This window comes from Oncorhynchus clarkii, chromosome 8 (assembly GCF_045791955.1).
Source record: "Oncorhynchus clarkii lewisi isolate Uvic-CL-2024 chromosome 8, UVic_Ocla_1.0, whole genome shotgun sequence".
Taxonomy (NCBI): Eukaryota; Metazoa; Chordata; class Actinopteri; order Salmoniformes; family Salmonidae; genus Oncorhynchus; species Oncorhynchus clarkii.
This window is the reverse complement of record NC_092154.1, coordinates 37,622,573-37,641,245: the sequence shown is the minus strand read 5'-3', so window position 1 is coordinate 37,641,245 and position 18,673 is coordinate 37,622,573. Positions and strand designations below refer to the sequence as shown.

Below are 18,673 nucleotides of genomic sequence, written 5' to 3'. Positions count from 1 at the left end.
GTGTTTGCATGACTCCAGCTGACAAACCCTGACAGAATTCCCCTTTAGCCATTGAATATCAGAGTGTTTATGAGAATGTCCTCTAAAACCCCCATCAGAAAATATGTATTTCCAGGATGTGGGGGTTTGTTTTCTCCTCTCACACAGTCAATGTTTTGTCCCGTTGCTTGTGTACCGTTCAATGTAAGCAGTGGTATTTTGCTTGTCTGCCCTGAGGCAGGGAAAACATGTCCCAACGTGGGGGAGATTGTTTGCTGAGCTCATCACCTTTTACTAAGCATTTGCATCACGTAGGGCTCTGGTCAGAAAACAATAGAGCACTACGAATAGGGAATCATTTGAGATGCAGTCAGTGTGTGTGTGTGTGTGTGTGTGTGTGTGTGTGTGTGTGTGCGCGACTGTGCGTTGAGGCGCGATAGACAGAAAGACGTGGTAGCTAGTCTCCAGGCCAGAGCTGAAAACCACAGCCTCCTGTCCTCAGTAGAGCACTAGCAGGGTGACTCACCACTACCGGAAGAGGCTGAACGCTTGCAGAAGTCATTAAGGGAAATGTAAGGTATATGGATTTCCTCTGACAATAAAACTCCACTGGCAGCTGCACAGGCCCCCAGTGATTCCTCCTAAAGTATCTTAGCGTACAGCCTTGGAATGACGATCTACAGTCTGGAAAACGTGGGGCTGATTTGTGTGTTGGATCGAGTTCAAGTGGAATCAACTCTGAAGGCTTCTGTTTTATTGCTCCTCTCAGCCAAAATGTCTAAATTTGACAAGAAGCTCAGAAATGCATATACCAGGGATTCAATTACTGGTTGGGCGGGCTTTTGTTTCAGCCCAGCACTTACACCCCTGAAATAATCAAGACCCAGACAAAAGACCATAAGTACAGTTTGCACTTATCTATTCTCTGCAGAGGCAAGACGGGGGCTTCTAAATCGCACAATATTGAAATACAATGAAAGGGCACCACCATGTGGACACTGTGATTTACAAAATACATTATTAATCTATTATCTATGAATTAAAACAAAAATGGCAATGCAATTGATATGCGTCTGAAGATGTTATTTTCTTCTTCTACATAATGACAAATACATTGTTTGTTTTTTTTGCATTTGCAAAGGTACCGCGACACCATGAGCCGAATAGACTAATAATGATTTATTTCATTTTGATGTCCAGTTATTTCTAGAAACACGTTCGAATGATCCTAAGAACTGATCCAGAGTCGCTTTGTTCTGACGTTCCTTGTGAACATTTGAAACGGGTACTTAGAACCTATCCCAAATCATCCGAAGCGGACCGAATCTATCCAACATGGCCGAAGTGAAAACGGATCTCTCGATTTCGGGTGCAGATTTTACAGGAAATACTTTCGTTGTGTTGCATTTGTGAAGGGCTGCCATTTTACCGAGCTTACGGTAAGAAAGAGTTGGTTGTGATGCGTACACGTTCATTGCACATATTCCGCTGTTGCTTGCTGATCATAACCGAAACACTGCAAAAGAAAGTGTTTCGTGGAAAAACAACCAACTGTTTTTTCTGTCTTTTGACTAGCTAGCTTATTGCCGCGGCTCAGTCTAGTAAGCTTAACGTTAGCTTGATGCTAACTCGCTTGTGCGCTAACGTTACTCCGTTTTTGACGGCTGGCCAGTCGAAACATGAGCAGCTGATTGAGTCAAACTCGTTTTTGAGCTTGCCTAGCCAGCTGTTTTTCCCCATCTAGCCAGCCACCTAACGTTAGCTATGTTAAGCTATCCCCAAGCACAGGCCTTAACCATAACGTTATATAGCTAGCAAGCTAAGTTAATAGATCTAACTAGCTAACGTCACTAACGTTATAAGTCCACATGGTCACTCCAACAACAAAAAAGTTAACTTTAGCCAGGAATGGATTGCTTTGCTACCATTGATCTGTTTTTATAACATTTGTCTTATCAGCATCAACAGTATGAACCATGAGTGACCAAGTGGTCCAACTCTCCTCAGCCTTCCACCATGAGGACATGCTTCAGTCTCTGCACCAGCTCAGACTACATGGTCACCTGTGCGATGTCACAGTCCAGGTCGACTTCCAGGGTGAGCTGGAAGAGTTTGAGGCTCACCAGGCGGTCCTAGCTGCCTCCAGCGGCTACTTCAAGAACATCCTACTGGCACCGGACCCACCCAAGAAACTATTCTTGGGGAACGTTCGAACCACTGATTTCACCAGGTTCTTGGAATATGTATACACTGGCAAACTGGAGGTGGATAAAGAGTTTGCTAAAGACAAGATTGGTGTAATACATGAAGTGGCAACACTGTTGGAGTGTAAGAGCCTTGTCCAGGCCTGCAGCTCGGTTCTCTATGAAGGCAGCTTGAGTCTGCACAGGGTTGAGGCATCCATGTCACAAGACACGGAAGCTGATTTGTATGATGTAGGAGAGGAGGATGGGGCGCTGGGGGTCGGAGTCAACAAAGTTCCCAAAATAGCCTCCACCAAGAGGCTGACCCCTCCAACCAAACCAGAGAGGGGGGAGAAAAGGGCAAAGGTCGCGGTCACAGCCGAGGAGGAGAAGTCAGAGGTGAATAAAGACACTGAGGTCTCTGGGAGGAGGAGTAATAGGCTGGCAGGGCGCAGAGTCTTCATTGACATTCCTAAGAAGAAGTACGTGAGGAAGATGAAGGACCAGACCCTGGCGCAGATGGAAGATCTGCCTGACAACAACACTCAGACAACCAGTCAGGAGGAGAACACTTACAACACACAGGTAGGTGCAATGTTTTGATGCTTTGATTTGGCGGATGAGGCATGTAGTAAAGCATTTAAAACATCTAGACAAAAGTGCTGTCCAATTGATCTTGACGATTATTGTTATTACACAGGGGGCAGAAGAGGCCCTTCCAGAGCCGCTGCCTGAAAAGGGGGGGGCGGGACTGGAGTCGACAGACGTTGATGATGAAGATGAGGTGGAAGAGGGAGATATACCAGAGGATTGTCCAGATGACTCCCTCTTCTTGCCCAGCAAGGAAGAGGAGGGTGAGGAGGAGGGAGAGGAGCGTGCCACCAACAGATCATCCAGACGTATTGACACTCAATACAAGTGTGACAAATGTCAACGGACCTTCCACTATGAGAAGAGCTACCTGAAGCACGTCAAGTAGGTGGAGTTGGATATTACACATTAGTTAGACATTCGTTGGATCATGAATGGGTGGGTTTGAAAATGAGAGAAGACAAATGTAGACCTACTCTGTACTGTACAATGTAAAGTGCTTTGAGCACTTGTAAAGGGGTTAGGAAACCTGAGCTCTCAACTATTGTCATTGTTGTTCTGATCACGTCTCTAATAACTACATTGTTACCATGACCACCAGGACGAGCCACAGTGTGCAGGGTGAGGTGACGTACCGTTGTGACACCTGCCAGCAGACCTTCGCCAACCGCTGCAACCTGAAGATCCACCAGAGACACGTCCACAGTGACGAAAGGCTGTTCCCCTGTGACGTCTGCACCAAGACCTTCAAACGCAAGAAGGACGTGACGCGCCACCGACGACAGGTTGGGATGGGTCCGAGTCAGAGGACTTGGGACTGCTTTTGTAACACTTTTATGTAGGATTCTCTCGATTGACGCCCTGTTCCCCACGTAGGGCACAACTTTTGACCAGAGCCGTCGGTGGCTAAACCCATGTGTGTCTGGGCAAAATGTGAAAATGGTATATCCTTTTCAATTTGCTGCAAGACTAATCATTAATTGAGACGATAAATATTGACTCTTTTCTACGTCTAGGTGCACGAGGGAGGCGGCGAGCGACACACCTGTCTTGTGTGTAACAAGGCGCTGAGCTCTAAGACAGCGTTGACGCTACACGAGAGAACGCACACAGGAGACAAGCCCTACTCCTGCACTGACTGTGAAGCCAAGTTCTCCCAGAGCTCAGCCCTCAAGACACACCGCAGGACTCACACAGGAGAGAAGCCTTTCGCCTGTGACCAGTGTGATGCGAGGTTCACCCAGAACCACATGTTGTCCTATCACAAAAGGGCCCACACGGGTAAGACTTTCACTTCTTACACAGATGCACTGTACATTTTTTAAAGCTGCTAGGTTTGGCTTTTCCTGATTTAATCAGGATTTTTTACACTGGTTTAGACTGGTTTGTGTAGATCTAAGAAACAATCTGTTTTGTTTGGCCTACCAGGAGAGAAGCCTTTTATGTGTGAGAGCTGTGGGAAAAGCTTTGCCTCTAAAGAATACCTGAAACACCACTCCAGAATCCACACAGGCTCCAGGCCTTACAAGTGTGAACAATGTGGTCGGGCCTTCGCCCAGAGAAACTCCCTCCACCAGCATATGAAGATACACACAGGTAACCACTGCGTTATTACATCTAATGTAGCCATTTTATTTTCATGCTGACTGCATCAAATGTTACAGTTAGTCATCACAAGACACATTGCTACTACCGTCTAATAGTTCGGTATCTTGCATTTTATAGTGAATTATTACCCCTTGAAAATGTCTTCCTCTGCTGACCCTTGCCCTTTAACCCCTGTCTGACCTGTGTGTGTAACTGTCTCAGGTGAGCGTCCGTACCACTGTACAGATTGTGATAAGCAGTTCACCCAGCTGAATGCCCTCCAGAGGCATCAGAGGATTCATACAGGGGAGAAGCCCTACATGTGTGGCCTCTGCAACCGTACCTTCACGGACAAGTCCACCGTACGCAGGCACACTATGGTGCGTTACTACACTACTGCAACAACACTTGTTTCAATACTCAAATGTGTGCGATACGTCATGTTGGAGACATTGATATGTGCTGCAAAACGCCTGTTATTTGAAGATGTGCACTTTATTCCACAGACTCACGACCAAAACACTCCATGGAAGAACTACCTGGTGGTCCTCAAGGACAACATGGAGAAAAAGACTAAGAAACCCAGAAGCCTTGGTAGAAAGGTTAAAATAGAGACTGTGGTTCGGGAGGTGGAAGGGGATAGTGGAGCTGGAGGTAGGCTCCAGGAGGGGACCATATTGGTTCCTGGTGAGCCCATCACCCTCTCAGCCAGCTGGGGCGACCCAGGGACCATCGCCCTGGTTAGCCACACCACCCTGGGTGGGTTCACGGTCATCCAGACAGAGATGCCGGCTGGGACCCAGCTACCCATCGTCACCACAGACTGCACCGGGGCCAGTGTCATCTCTCTGGATGGATCCACTGTCTCTGTCCCCTTTACTATCCCTGTCTCTATGTCCTCCATCTCTGTGTCCTCGTCCTCCTCTGGCGTCCTCCCTGTCCAGACTGTGTCTGTCTCTGTCCCAGTCACTGTTTCAGGGGCCATATTTGCCCCAGTTTCAGAGACCAGTCTTTCAACTTCATGTGTTCTGGAAACTGCGGTGTCGCAGACCATCTTGGCTCCAGATTTGGAAGCTGGGCCGTGTTCAGATACGACGGCCATTGCGGATCCCGAGGAGGCAGTTTCAGAGTGTGCCCCTATCTCTGAGGAGTGTGTCACAGTGCAGACATCAGAACTGGAGACTGAGACACCGAGTGCTGCTGTCTCTAATGAGGAACAACACAGTGTACCAGAGGACATTGGTACTGTGGAAGACCTGGAGGTGTCCACTGAAGATACTGTGGTGTAGGTTGGCATGTATTTCAATGTACACTCCCTTCCGTATGCATTTGGGCACTGAAGATAATTCCTTTCATTTGGCTCTATACTCCGGCATTTTGGATTTTGAGGTCAAATGTTTCATACGAGGCGACAACAGGACACTACCTTTTTTTCCGTGTACAAATTGAAAGCACTGTATCGAAATCAAATCAAATGTATTCGTCACGTACACAGTTTACAGCTGGTATACAAGGTGCAGTGAAATGTTTGCCCTAGCTCCCTCAATGCAGTACATCAATCAACAATAACAGTGAAGAGTCAAGTAGAAAATAACAAGTAGTAGAAGAGGCAATATGAGTAGTAATAATGGACTGTATTTACACTATTAACAAATATAAAGTGGGTTGTGGAATCAATAGTACTAGAACAGCAGCATTGAGTGTGTGAGCTCAGTGCTTGTGTGTGTGTGTGTTTATGGGTGTTTGTGTGGAAGGGTTGAATATGTGTGTAGTGCAAATCATTTCTAAGGTGCCTAATGCAAATAGTCTCTACGGTGCAGATCTGTGCTAGGTTTGGATTTTTAGCAGTCTGATGGCCTGGTGGTAGAAGCTGTCTCTGAGCCTGTTCGTCCGAGACCCAATACTCGGATACTACTTGCCAGATGGTAACAGTGAACAGTCCATGACTCGGGTGACTGGAGTCCTTAAAGATCTTTGGGGCCTTCCTAAGACACGGGCTGGTGTAGATGTACTGGAGGGCAAGGAGCTCGCCCTAAGTTATTCATTAGGTCGTCCGCACCAACCTCGGTAGGGCCTTCCAGTTGAGGGCGGTGCGTTTGCCGTACCAGGCGGCGATGCAGCCGTTCAAGAGGCTCTCGATTGTTCAACTTCTTTAGGATCCTAGGGCCCGTGCTGAATGTCTTCAGGCGCCTGAGGTTTGAGAGACACTGCTGCTAAAATCACTGCGGGGGTGTGATTGGATCATGTCCGGTTCTCTGTAATGTGCACGCTGAGGAACTTGAAGCTTTTTACCCTTCTCCACTGCAGCCCGGCCGATGACAATAGTGGCGTGCTCCTCTCCTCGTTTCCTGTAGTCCATAATCAGCTGCTTGGTTTTTGCTGACTTTGAGGGAGAGGCTGTTTCCCTGGCACCACTGACTCTAGTCCCTCCCATTTGAAGAAGTCATAAGTATTTGGACACATTCACTTATAGTGTATTAAAATTGTCAAAAGTGTAGTATTTGGTTCCATATTTGTAGCACGCAATGACTATGTTAAGTTTGTGACTACAAACTCATTGGATGCATTTGCAGTTTGTTTTGGGTTATGTTTTGACCAATGAACTGTATGGTGAATCATGTATTGTCATTTTGGAGTGACTTTTATTGTAAATAAGGATGTTTTTGAACATTTCTACATGAATGTGGATGCTACCATGATTATGGATCATTCATAAATTAATCGTGAATAATGATGGGTGAGAAAGTTAGAGGCCCCCCCCCCCAAAAAAATGCTGAACTCCCATGTTAATGGTCAGGTTAGCATGTTCTGTAACCTTCTCACTAGTCATTATTCATCCATGATTTTTCTTAATCATGGCATTATCCGGATTCATTTTGAAGTGTTCTGAAACATCTTATCTACTCAGAAATACAATTACTCCATTCACCATTCAGTTCCTATCAGGCAAAACTTAACACAGAGTATTAAAATACCCTCAAATAAAAAGTGACATTCTGTACTGTTGCCCCATATGTCTCATCCAAAAATGCTGGAGGATAGAGCCAAATTAAAATGTGTAGCTTCACTGTCCATATACATACGAAAGTGTCTATTTATTGGGTCTGAATTCATATTTTATGTCTGTCCTCTACTCTGTTGACGAAACGTTATGGGGTTGCCTTTTTGAAATTTAGGCTGGGATTGAATCGGATTGTGGGTTCTAGGTATTGCGGATTTTAACCACTCAAATATTGAGCAGTTCTGAACAGGTTCCAACTGATATTTTGGTGTACAAAGCCATATGTGAACGTCGTAGGGTTCAGTGCCTCGAAAGCTTTATCTGTCTGCACTCCGCTACCACTCTCAGCAGAACGGACCTGGAAGTGTCAGGTTTCAGACCGCATAGGGAGTAACGTGTCACACTTTCTGGCCTATCCAGACAAATAATCGATTTACTCTCCCTCTGGGAGACAGAATATGAAAGGGGACAGTCTAGTGCACAGGTGTCAAACTCATTCCACTGAGGGCCGAGTGGCTGTGGGTTTTGCTCCTCCCTTGTACTTGATTGATGAATTAAGGGCCCTAATTAGTAAAATAAATAAATAATAACTGCTGACGCTAGGCCCATGGAATGAGTTTGACAACCCTGGTCGAGCGCAAGGGTATTCAACTCTTAAAGGCTCTGATTGGTCCATCTGATGTCTGTAGTGGACGTACAGCGTTTACTGCGACGCGGCCTCCGCAGAGGTCAGAACGTTCACACTTCTTCACGGAGCAGAGCTGTTGTCAAGGAAGTGGGTTTGTGTTTATACAGGACCTCACCTACCATCAACTATTCATGTCGATGCGGATCTATACAGAGCTATAAGGAGACCTTCACATTGTTACATCATTTGGGAGGCACACGGCGATGCGGTATGGAGTTCGATTTGCTCTCCGAAAGCCTCCGGAGGCGCCGCATTTGCGTCACATCCTCCGTACTGAGCCTCCGGTCCACATTTCGGAAGCCTGCTGGTTTTCTGTTCTACCTGATAATGAATTGCATACACCTGGTGTCCTAGGTCTAAATCAGTCCCCGATTAGAGGGGGAATGATGAAAGACAACAGTGGAACTGGCTTGAGGTCCAGGGTTGAGTCTGAGGGGTCTAGCGAGTCTAAATCTAATAGCTAAATGATCCTTGCTATTACAATTTTAAAACAATTACATATGTTAGCTTGGTAAGTTGTTTATTTGATTGTTCCTATATTTAGAAAAAACATGTCATTTTAAGCCCCACTTTTGTTGAATAGGAAAATAAATCAATGTATTTTCATACTATTTGTACTATGTATTTGAGCTTGCATCAAGTGAGTACATCTCAGCAATGTATAACAATTTTTTTACCAGAAAGGTGAGTTCCAGACCCAAAACTAAGCTATAAACAATACATGGTACGGTTGCAATCTTGTTTGTGTATAAATGTATCATTCAAGGCAATGATTCCGCTGAGACCCCATTCACGGTCGACGCGGCATATGTTGGCTTACTCGGAAATAGCCTTGATCGGGAAAAAAAGCTGCAAGGTCTATAACCCGCAATCAGAATCTCTGCCTAAGTATGCCTAATTCATGGTTTCTTTTGTGCAACATGTTTTGACATTTACTCCTAACATGATCACTAATACAAATTCAAATATACATGCACATATCATTTTCAAATTGCGTGGACTAAGTTTTCGACAAACAGCAATATCAGTAGAGACCCACAGAATGATAAATTATTTTATTTAGTTAATTTTGAGACACAGACCAAATAAAAAGAAAAGAGCACCATTCCATCTGAAAGAAGCTTGATACGCAGGCTGACTGCCCCCTACGTTGTGGGGCACTCAGTAAAAACCTTGCCGCAGCTCATCACTACTAAGAAATGTTGCGCAACACTATTACCTATACACACAAAGAACTGCAGCTCTGCTAGTTGCCAGCTAGAGGATGCACTAGCAAACACCAACATGGTTACAACTTCACGACACATAGTACATCAACATGAGTGACAATGAAAGAACAAAGCTGGAGTTTAGAAGTGAAACTGTTCTTACAGTGGGCAAGGGATTTTCTTAGCTCTGCGTTTAAAAAAAATAATCATTTACAAGCAGAATTAGGAAGTCGCCTCACATAGGCAGATTGTGTAGATAACCTCATAATACAGAATAAGAAATATGGAGAAAAAATACCAACTAAGCAAAATATACTTTCTGGCCATGTCTTGATTGTTTTTTGTATCAATTGTCCCATTTCAAGAATAAGATTTTTTAAATTTTAAATACGAAACAATTCATTGTGTCATCTCAGGCTGGATTACCTTTGTTTTCAGCTGGAAGCCAAGCAAACACAATATAAATATATATTTAAAATACTAATTCCTAGATGAAAAGTCACACCTGTTGAACCTAATAGAATCATGAATTACAACTGTACAAATCATGCAGTGTTTGTGCGCTCAATACTAACATCAGTGGTCAATGCCTTGGAATTAGAATGCCTCTCTGCCCTTCTCAGAAGTTCACTCACCACTAAACAGGAAACGTATCGGATCTATCCTCCAGAAAGAGGTGCGACTGGACCCAGATCCTAACTAGAGTTTGGTGATAATAAGAGAGCACTGATATAATAGAATTCAACAGCGTATACATAAGTCTTTATAAAGACCTACACCGGGGGTAGGCAGCTAGATTCAGACGCAGGATCATTTTTGTAGGAGCGGATGGTTTCGGGGCCAGAACATAATTCTAATAATTTGTACACTGCAAATTTACCACAACGAAGCCCAAAAAGAGATTGTATTTGAAAATAAAATAATAATAATTTCACACCTTCATTGCATTGATACACAATCGCATATCCCTATTTTTAATTTGTGGGAATACTTGGGAACAGATTTGCTAAATTAAACACATTTTTTTAGCTGACCAAAACCTCAAATCCCTCCCCAAAAGTCAGATCCCTGGACTAGACATTGCAGCGGATTTAACTGGACATTCTGTATGTAAGAACCTGGACTGAGTCATTGCACAAAAACAATATGGGATGAGGGGTGAAGTCGTGGAGAGGGGTGGCATGCCATGTGTTCCCCCTGTCGTGGTCTCACTTCAGGTCTCCCTCGTCCCCTTGGATGGTCTTCTTGATGCGCAGCAGCATGGTGGTCTGCCATTGGTCCAGACGAGAGATGGAATCAAACTCTTTAATCTGATGGAAGTCGAAAGGGAATAAGATTAAATCTAAGCACCTGTTAAAATACTAAAAGGAATCCATGCTTTCTTTCCTTAAATCATTTACTGATCTGGCATGACTGCATTTGTGAATGCCATGTACTGGAGTCAAGGGCTTTCACCAATCCAATGATAGGCAACGACATCAGACCTACATTTTTTCCAAAGGGAAAAAGCTGTGAATCAATGAGCCATTTAGACTTACTGCTTCTGTGAAAGCTTCACAGTTCTGTTCCTCATGAGCATCCAGGAGTTTCTGTAAAACAGTGATTTACAGTAGCTTATCAGATTGCTTCTGCAAAATGGCTGCCGTGCAGGTGCTACACAGTAGTAGTGGATGACATAACCACATCCCATGTAAGCGCTTTGAGATCTAGTGAACTTTGCACAATATAACTTTAATATATTACCATGATCAACACCATAAAGGGATACAAATAACAAATCGAAGGCTTTAGATGGGGTCAGTGATATACCTTCAACAGCTTGCACTCTCTTGAGTCAGAGAAGGCTGGGAACATCTCTTCGTACTTCTCGACAGCAAGCTGCAGAAATAAAAACATTTAAATGCAGTTGTCCTTCATACAAAGCACTAAGTCAGAGGACTGCTTCATTTACAAATCAGAAGGGCACTGAATCCCTTATGGTCTAGGTGACATGACGCTGCCGACTGACTTTGGCGTTGAGTTCATCCACGATGAAGTGGCACAGAGAGGCTTTGAAGAAGTACTCTTTGGCGCTGTATTTCAGCAGGGGGTTATCCATGGTGCTGGATCCAACCTGGTAACACACACACACACACACACGGTCAATTCACTGGGTTCATCAATTTCATTGGGAAACCATTGATATACAAATCAGTTTCTGTTCAGACACACGTGCACCCACAAGCATGCCGAGTTGACACACACACACACACCTGTTCGTAGATCTCGATGGCCTTTGCGTACTGCTCCAACTGAGCGGCATAGGCCCCCACCTTCAGTAGACACTTGTTTGCAGAACTGTTGGACTCCTCTCCTTTGTAGTAGTCTGCTGCCTGCTCATAGTGGGCGATGGCCTAGAGTAGGACCAGGGGGAAATGGGAACCAAAACACTGAGTAGAGGTCCAGAAAAGGCAAAATAATGGATTTTCTTTCTAATGTAAACCAATAAGGAAATGAGACGACGAGAATTTGGTAAACTATTCCAAATATTCCATGTCTTCAGACACCTTTACTAGTCCAATAACCATATACGACGACACGCACAAACATATTCAAAACGCACCTTCTCTATATCCACCAGTTCTGACTCGTAGATCTCTGCGATGGTGATGTGGTGTTTGGCTGCGATGGTGAACCTTCCCTGGACGAGCCAAACACAGGACAGGAATCAATACTGGGGCCGGGAGTTTTACCTTACTACGTGACCAGACCAGGAAATGCTCTGGACCCTGATCGTTACTAAGTGGCTTTAGAGAGGAGAGAAATCATTACTAAGAACTGGCTTTGCAGAGAAACCAAGTACTTTAAAATCTAGCCTTGCGTCACAATACAAACGTTGCAGTTGAAATGGCCTTCGTAAGCTACTCCACGCAATACAGCACTCTCTTTTGAAACAGAGAGGAGCATCTTCAAGGGGGCTGGGCTATACTTTAGGGAGGGTGCCATTGAGAGAAGAGCATTGGAATGAAATAGTACAACCTGCATCATCAGAACAGTTTTACAACTACAGCCAAAAGGAATTCTGACAAGGAAATTAATCGGTCATTCATGAACACTGGTGATGATGAACCATGACAATGTATTATATGGTTCTGGCCATGCATGTCCTCGTCTGTCTTACCATGTCTGTGTATATATCAACAGCTGCGTTTAAGCACTTGATAGCCTCTATTGGCAGCATTAAAGGAAGAGGGGAGAGTTAAGAGTGACAGACAGTATTAGGGTAGGTTAGATGCATACATACGTCAAAAGGTAAACAATCCAAAAGGAGATTTCTGAAAATTGGAAAGTAGTGAAAGAAACAATGCATGCTCTTGCGTTACGATTCTCTCGTGGATCAAGGTTGCATCACATTAAATCTTATTTTTCCTTGTGGCTGGCTGGGCATTTCATCTACAGTAGGTTATAATTCCATCACCACCAGTGGGTGGGTTTATTATTAAACCCACTCTCGACAACATGGCAGGCTAACCTCAATAATAACCATCCCAGGGATGGTACTCCAGCCCCAACTTTCTACCGTTTTATTCATACCAAAAGGTAAAGAGGAGAGCCCACTGGAGCTACTCAATTCTACTCAGTAAATATTTATTGAACGGTACTCAAGGGCATTTCTTTTTGCAATATAGTCACAGTTTAATATAGTAAAGCAATAAGGCACGAGGGCATGTGGTATATGGCCAATATACTACAGCTAAGGGCTGTTCTTAGACATGACGCATTGAGGAGTGTATGGACACAGCCCTTAGCCGTGGTATATTGGCCATTTACCACAAATCCCTGAGGTGCCTTATAGCTATTATAAACTGGTTACCAACATAATTAGAGCAGTAAAAATGTAATGTTTTGTCATACCCATGGTATACGGTCTGATATACCACGGCTGTCAGCCAATCAGTATTCAGGGCTTGAACCACCCAGTTTATGGTCATCAATACAGCATGGCTCTCTCACCTCTGACCCCGGAGCTGATGGTTGGCCCACATGTCAGATGCAAACAGACAACCTATACAGGGTGGCCTGATTTCTGACACAGTACCCAGAAAGACTTGGACGTATCGTGTGTAACACTAAGAAATGACTGGGAATTCTAATTCAAAATCACTCTTCCCAGTAGACTAGCTTCTCCATAGAGCCCATTCTGCTCAAGTTACCTTTCTAGAGCCACAACTGTGGATCTGACTGACACATACCACAGACTTCTATTAGCCCTGGAAAATGTGCAGCAGTTTTTGCTACTTTCACAAGGGACTGAAATGTAGTAAACTAAGGTTAAAGCAGGCTGTTTGAGGTCAACTACTGTAGCCTAAAGGCCCAGTTTGGCTTTTTGGTGTGCGGGATCTCACCGCTGGGGTCTGCCTTTTTGAAAGCGTTTCCTGCATCGATGAAGCTGGTGGCCGAGTCGTGTTTGTTCTGGAGCTGCATGTGGATCCGGGCCGCCTGGCAGAAGGCATTACCAGCAGCTGGAGACACACACACAAACAAACACATTTAACCTCAACATAAAGCAAATTCATTGCACCTTGTTCCTCAAGGCCCTCCAAGAATAGTGCTGTGCAATTACAGAATTATAGACGGAATCACACAGCTAAAATGACTTCAAAACACAGTGACTCCATCCACACAGAGGAGTGGGCAGCACACCCTGCCAGTCTCATGTGTGTAGGCTACTGTTATTTAAACACGTCAACCTCGTGCCGATTCGCTCTATATTTGCATATTTCTGACACCGAATGTTATCAGATCTTCAACCAAAATGGAATACTAGATAAATGGAACCCGAGTGAACAAATAACACAGATACTTATTTCATTTGTTGAATTAAAGTTATGCAACACCCAATGCCCCCCGTGTGAAAAATTAATTGCCCCGACACTCAATAACTGATTGCGACACGTTTAGCTGAAACAACTCACAATCTGTGGATGAATTTTGGCCCTTTCCATGCAGAACTGCTTTAACTCAGCGACATTTGTGGGTTTTTGCATGTGAACTGCTAGTTTCATGTCCTGCCACAACATCTTAAAATCAGGTTTAGGTCTAGACTTTGACTAGGCCATTCCAGAACTTTAAAAATGTTGCTTTTCAGCCATTCTGGTGTAGACGTGCTTGTGTGTTTTCGGATAACTTTCTTGTTGCATGACCCAGCTGCGCTTCAGCTCACAGACGGCGGATCTGTTTTCAGAGCAGAATTCATGGTTCCTTCAATGATGGCAAGTCGTCCAGGTCGTGAGGCAGCAAAGCATCCCCAAACCATCACACTTCCACCATGCCTGACCGTTGCTACGAGGTTCTTAATGTGGAATGCAGTGTTCGGTTTGCGCCAGACACAACAGGACCCAAGTCATCCAAGAGGTCGACTCAAATTTGTCAATAAGCACCTGGATGATGGTCAAGACTCCTGGAAGAATGTTCCATGGATAGATTCCGTTTATCTAATATTAGATTTCGGTTAAAGATCTGATAACATTCCGTGTCCAAGATATGAAAAAAATGACAAAATCAGAAAGGGGGGAAATACTTTTTTCACAGCACTGTATAGTCAATACTTCCCATACTGACAGCATTAAACGCTTTAGTTTGAATTACTACCTTCGTCAGAGATGCACAGGCACACACACCTCAACTCTGACACAATGTCACAACCACTAATGGGCTAATCGTTCAATCAAGGTCAACCATGTTTAGTGTGAAATAGAGCACACAGAAGTGTACCGTTCCAGTTCTTGGCCATCTTGAACATGTTGGCTGCTCTGCAGTACATTTCACAAGCCTCTTCAACTTTATGAGGGCCGCTGGAGAGAGAAGAGAGCAAAATACATAGGGTTAACACTCAAGACTCAAACCTATGCCATACAGTTTCAGATCCAGGTGAAGTTGCTCGTATAGGAAAAGACTACAATGCAGTGCTTTCATCAACCAAGCACTTTCATTATTGACCAAACACCTTATGCTGAGAGAGAAGACATCAGTCAGCCGGCCATGTTGGATGGTGGTGCCGGTATTGATCTCCGTCTCTCTCTCCCTGACCCCGTGGGAATTTCCTCCAACTCTTGACTAATGATGCTCTAGCTGTCCAATCAGTCATTAACCAGGTTTCCATCCAACCTTTTTATGCACGTAAAGTACATGTCAGATATTTAAAAAAAAAAAATAATAATTTGCAGCAGGCCTGATGGAAGCAGCAAATTTGTATGTAAACTTTCCGACAAAACAAAATACGCTAGACAAGGTGGATCTTTGTGTCAGTATAATGTATTATGCAAGAAATGTTGGTGGAAACCCCTTTATGTAGAAAAATGTATATAATAACCATCACAGGGAAGCAAACTTGGGAGTCACGCGATGAAATATTGTGTGGTCCTCCCACTACGACTCGGGAAAGCATGCAGTTTATTAGGTGACAGATGAATATAAAATATGATGAACTTCACAGGGTGGTGAATGTGCACAGCGATGAGCTTAATTATCCTTTCCAATAAATATCGAGGGTCTTATTCTAGTGACATCATGATCGATGCTTGGCTGCAGTTTGACAAATAAAAATAATCTTGCTCTTGTCCATAATAACTCATGTAGTATCTCGTACGTCTGTAAGTTAACAATGAAGTAAGGTACGGTGGAAGTTTATGCAGCAGGGCTTTATAAACAAAAAGAGTGTAATGCATCCTACCAGACTTCAAAGAGGGCCAGTCTACTTTCATATACAGAATGCAATGATGTGTACTGAACCTATCACTCGTAATAAAGCAAGTACTCGATGATAAACTGCATCCCATGGCTTCAATACAGTGGCACCTGCATTCATATAGACAATATCGCCATAGTCTATAAAATCGGTATGAAAGTCGACTGCCATTTAATGAAAGGCTTTAGGCCTACCTCAATCTGATATGATCCTCATACAGCACGTTAATGGTTGTTCCCCGGTATAGTACAGTAGAAAGGCTGTGCCCAAAGCCAGACACCCAGGTAGGCTTTTCTCTAACAATGGAGAGTTAGAAGTGTCAGATTTAGACCCCTCCATTGCTTTCATCTTAGTGGCCCTTTTGAGAGCCATTTCATTTAATTAAGAAGACTATTGGATGGCTGCCAGGAACTGAATGCAGTGAATCTTAGTGTGTGTACACCAAATGCAACATAATTCTTCTCTTCACTGATATGGTATGATTAGGGCCCCGTGTTTTGGGCAATCATGTCACATATGTAAGACAATGTCAAAGGAGACAGTTTGATGAAAAAGTTCAATAAAGGTTCAAATCCAGGCATGTCACATGATTGTGCAAAAGACAGGACCCTAGGTAGGGTACAGACAGGTGACGATGGTTAGATACTACCGCACTGTTGGAGCCAGGTAGACAAGCATTTCGCTACACCCACAATAACATCTGCTAAATATGTGTATGTGATCAATACAATTTGATAAGGCTGCCAAATAGAGATCATCAAAAGGCTGGCTGGTTAGATACACCAGAGACTGGAACCGGACTGACCTGCATTGCAGTGGCCTTGGAACTGGCAGACACACCCACTCCTAGGCCCTACTATTGGAATAAATTACAGGCACATGCATTCATAAATACAGCACACACAAAGGTGGCATATAGGATTACACTTCATAGAAATGGTTAAAGAAGTCGAGATCGAATTGGTGTGCTGTATCAGATGGGTGTTTAAGAATTTAAAAAACGCAAAAGAATAATACAAATGTATGCATGGAGAGTCATCGCCTGCCTTTGGGATGTTACTTAGCCTTCATGGCACAGGCCCAAGAGTCGTGACCTGCTTCTAGGTTGTTTACATTCACTTGAAGGGAATAATGTAACTGCTTTGTGGCAGACAATAGTAAGTCACTTACTAAGTGTACGTGCACAAATCATCCAAAAAGGTGGTTAGTTCGATATTTAGCATCAGAGCCACTGCCCAAATGACAGATTGCCATTACCTGCATATTTCAAGGCTTAGATTCGCTAATTTAGCTCATTAGAAGGCGCAATGGTAGCTAACGCTACTATAGCTGGTTAAACAGACTGTCTGCAGAAGCATGCATGAGGATGTAGCTAGCAACTAGTTCGTTATTTTAATGACAAAATGTTTACTATGGCATGCTTAGAGGATGTCACATAACGACATATTGTAGAGCTAGCTACATACGATGGCATGGTGCCAATGATTCATCTCTAATGGTGAACAGCTCTGTGCTAATACCCAGAGACGGAGTTAGCATGCGGAGTGATGACAAACTAGCTAACGAAGGTTAGCTTTATTGACAACGTCGTTGCTGAAGCGCTCTTACCCAAACATGCCTCCCAAGAACGAGCCAGACGTTTTCACTTTCTTGTCGGCGTCAGCCATCAGCTGAATCGCTTCCTTCTCTTTCCCGGAGTTGTCCATTCTCTGATTATTAAACAGGGCAAATACTAACGTTGAGTGGCAGTCAGAAAAATAACACCAGCATTCGCTTCTAGTAACGAAGGATTACAGTCGGTGGTTTTATTTAGCGTAGGCGTGCCTTTGCAGTAGCCAAGAGAATCATGGTACTTTGAGTTTCCATCGAGGCACAAAAAACTTGACCTTGTATGCAGTTAAACTACAACTCCCATCTGAAAAACAAATACATTAAAGCCCCTGTTACGTAATATTTCACACGCTTTAGTTAGATCATAAATTATACCTTTCTGATCTTAGAACAAAACAAATTCTGGGAAGCAAAATAGCTCCTATCGTGACAATGAGACATTAACTAATGCATTTTGAGTCTGTTTACGTCATTGAGCACCTGATGGCGCTTAACACATGGCTCAAACCCTGGACCACATACATACCACCCCAGTCAAGATGTGATGGGCATGCATAGAACTAAAGAGAAATACAGGCACCCCCCTTCCATACATGTTGACACAGCAACACAAAGAATTGCAGTCCACACTGCCATTTCCCACCTGGATAAGAGGAACACCTATGTGAGATTGCTGTTCATTGACTACCGCTCAGTGTTCAACACCATAGTGCCCGCCAAGCTCAGGACCCTGGGAATGAACACCTCCCTCTGCAACTGGATCCTGGACTTCCTGATGGGCCGGCCACCAGGTGGTGAGTGTAGGCACCCACACATCGGCCAAGCTGACCATCAACACAGGGACCCCTCCCAGGTGTGCGTGCTTAGTCCCCTCCCGTACTCCCTGTTCACCCATGACTGCGTGGCTGCGGACAACACCAACACAATCACTAAGTTTGGTGACGAGCATGACGGTGGTAGGCCTGATGACCGACAACGACGAGACCGCCCTTAGGGAGGAAAAGGGGGGTACCTAGTTGTACAACTGAATGCCTTCAACTGAAATGTGTCTTCCGCATTTAACCCAATCCCTCTGAATCAGAGAGCTGCCTTAATCGA

At 44.1% G+C, this 18,673-nt stretch overlaps 2 protein-coding genes across 2 annotated transcripts; one reads left to right on the top strand and one right to left on the bottom strand.

The window, feature by feature from the left end:
- The first annotated feature begins 1,214 nt into the window (after nucleotides 1-1,214).
- Nucleotides 1,215-9,020, top strand: LOC139415363 (GDNF-inducible zinc finger protein 1). The gene is made up of 8 exons (XM_071163460.1): nucleotides 1,215-1,418; nucleotides 1,939-2,747; nucleotides 2,863-3,137; nucleotides 3,355-3,538; nucleotides 3,770-4,034; nucleotides 4,182-4,349; nucleotides 4,563-4,720; nucleotides 4,847-9,020. The coding sequence occupies exons 2-8, from the start codon at nucleotides 1,956-1,958 to the stop codon at nucleotides 5,627-5,629; spliced, it is 2,625 nt and encodes an 874-aa protein (XP_071019561.1). The 5' UTR covers nucleotides 1,215-1,418; nucleotides 1,939-1,955; the 3' UTR covers nucleotides 5,630-9,020.
- Nucleotides 9,021-9,069: 49 nt separating this feature from the next.
- LOC139415364 (beta-soluble NSF attachment protein) lies at nucleotides 9,070-17,768 on the bottom strand. Its single transcript, XM_071163461.1, has 10 exons — nucleotides 17,573-17,768; nucleotides 14,992-15,071; nucleotides 13,623-13,739; nucleotides 12,398-12,444; nucleotides 11,840-11,917; nucleotides 11,490-11,630; nucleotides 11,246-11,350; nucleotides 11,047-11,115; nucleotides 10,776-10,826; nucleotides 9,070-10,547 (listed from the first exon to the last, which is right to left on the bottom strand). Exons 1-10 carry the CDS (start codon nucleotides 17,668-17,670, stop codon nucleotides 10,446-10,448), a joined length of 888 nt encoding a protein of 295 aa, XP_071019562.1. The 5' UTR covers nucleotides 17,671-17,768; the 3' UTR covers nucleotides 9,070-10,445.
- Between the last annotated feature and the right edge of the window lie 905 nt (nucleotides 17,769-18,673).

What these genes read in the sequence shown, in the direction of transcription:
- LOC139415363 (XM_071163460.1), top strand. Translation starts at nt 1,956, where the DNA reads ATGAGTGACCAAGTGGTCCAACTCTCCTCAGCCTTCCACCATGAGGAC. An exon ending in TGACGCGCCACCGACGACAG is followed by an intron (nt 3,539 to 3,769) that starts GTTGGGATGGGT and finishes TTCTACGTCTAG; the next exon opens with GTGCACGAGGGAGGCGGCGA. An exon ending in CCGTACGCAGGCACACTATG is followed by an intron (nt 4,721 to 4,846) that starts GTGCGTTACTAC and finishes TTTATTCCACAG; the next exon opens with ACTCACGACCAAAACACTCC.
- LOC139415364 (XM_071163461.1), bottom strand. Translation starts at nt 17,670, where the DNA reads ATGGACAACTCCGGGAAAGAGAAGGAAGCGATTCAGCTGATGGCTGAC. An exon ending in AACTGGTGGATATAGAGAAG is followed by an intron (nt 11,631 to 11,839) that starts GTGCGTTTTGAA and finishes GTCCTACTCTAG; the next exon opens with GCCATCGCCCACTATGAGCA. An exon ending in TGGATGAACTCAACGCCAAA is followed by an intron (nt 11,116 to 11,245) that starts GTCAGTCGGCAG and finishes TTATTTCTGCAG; the next exon opens with CTTGCTGTCGAGAAGTACGA.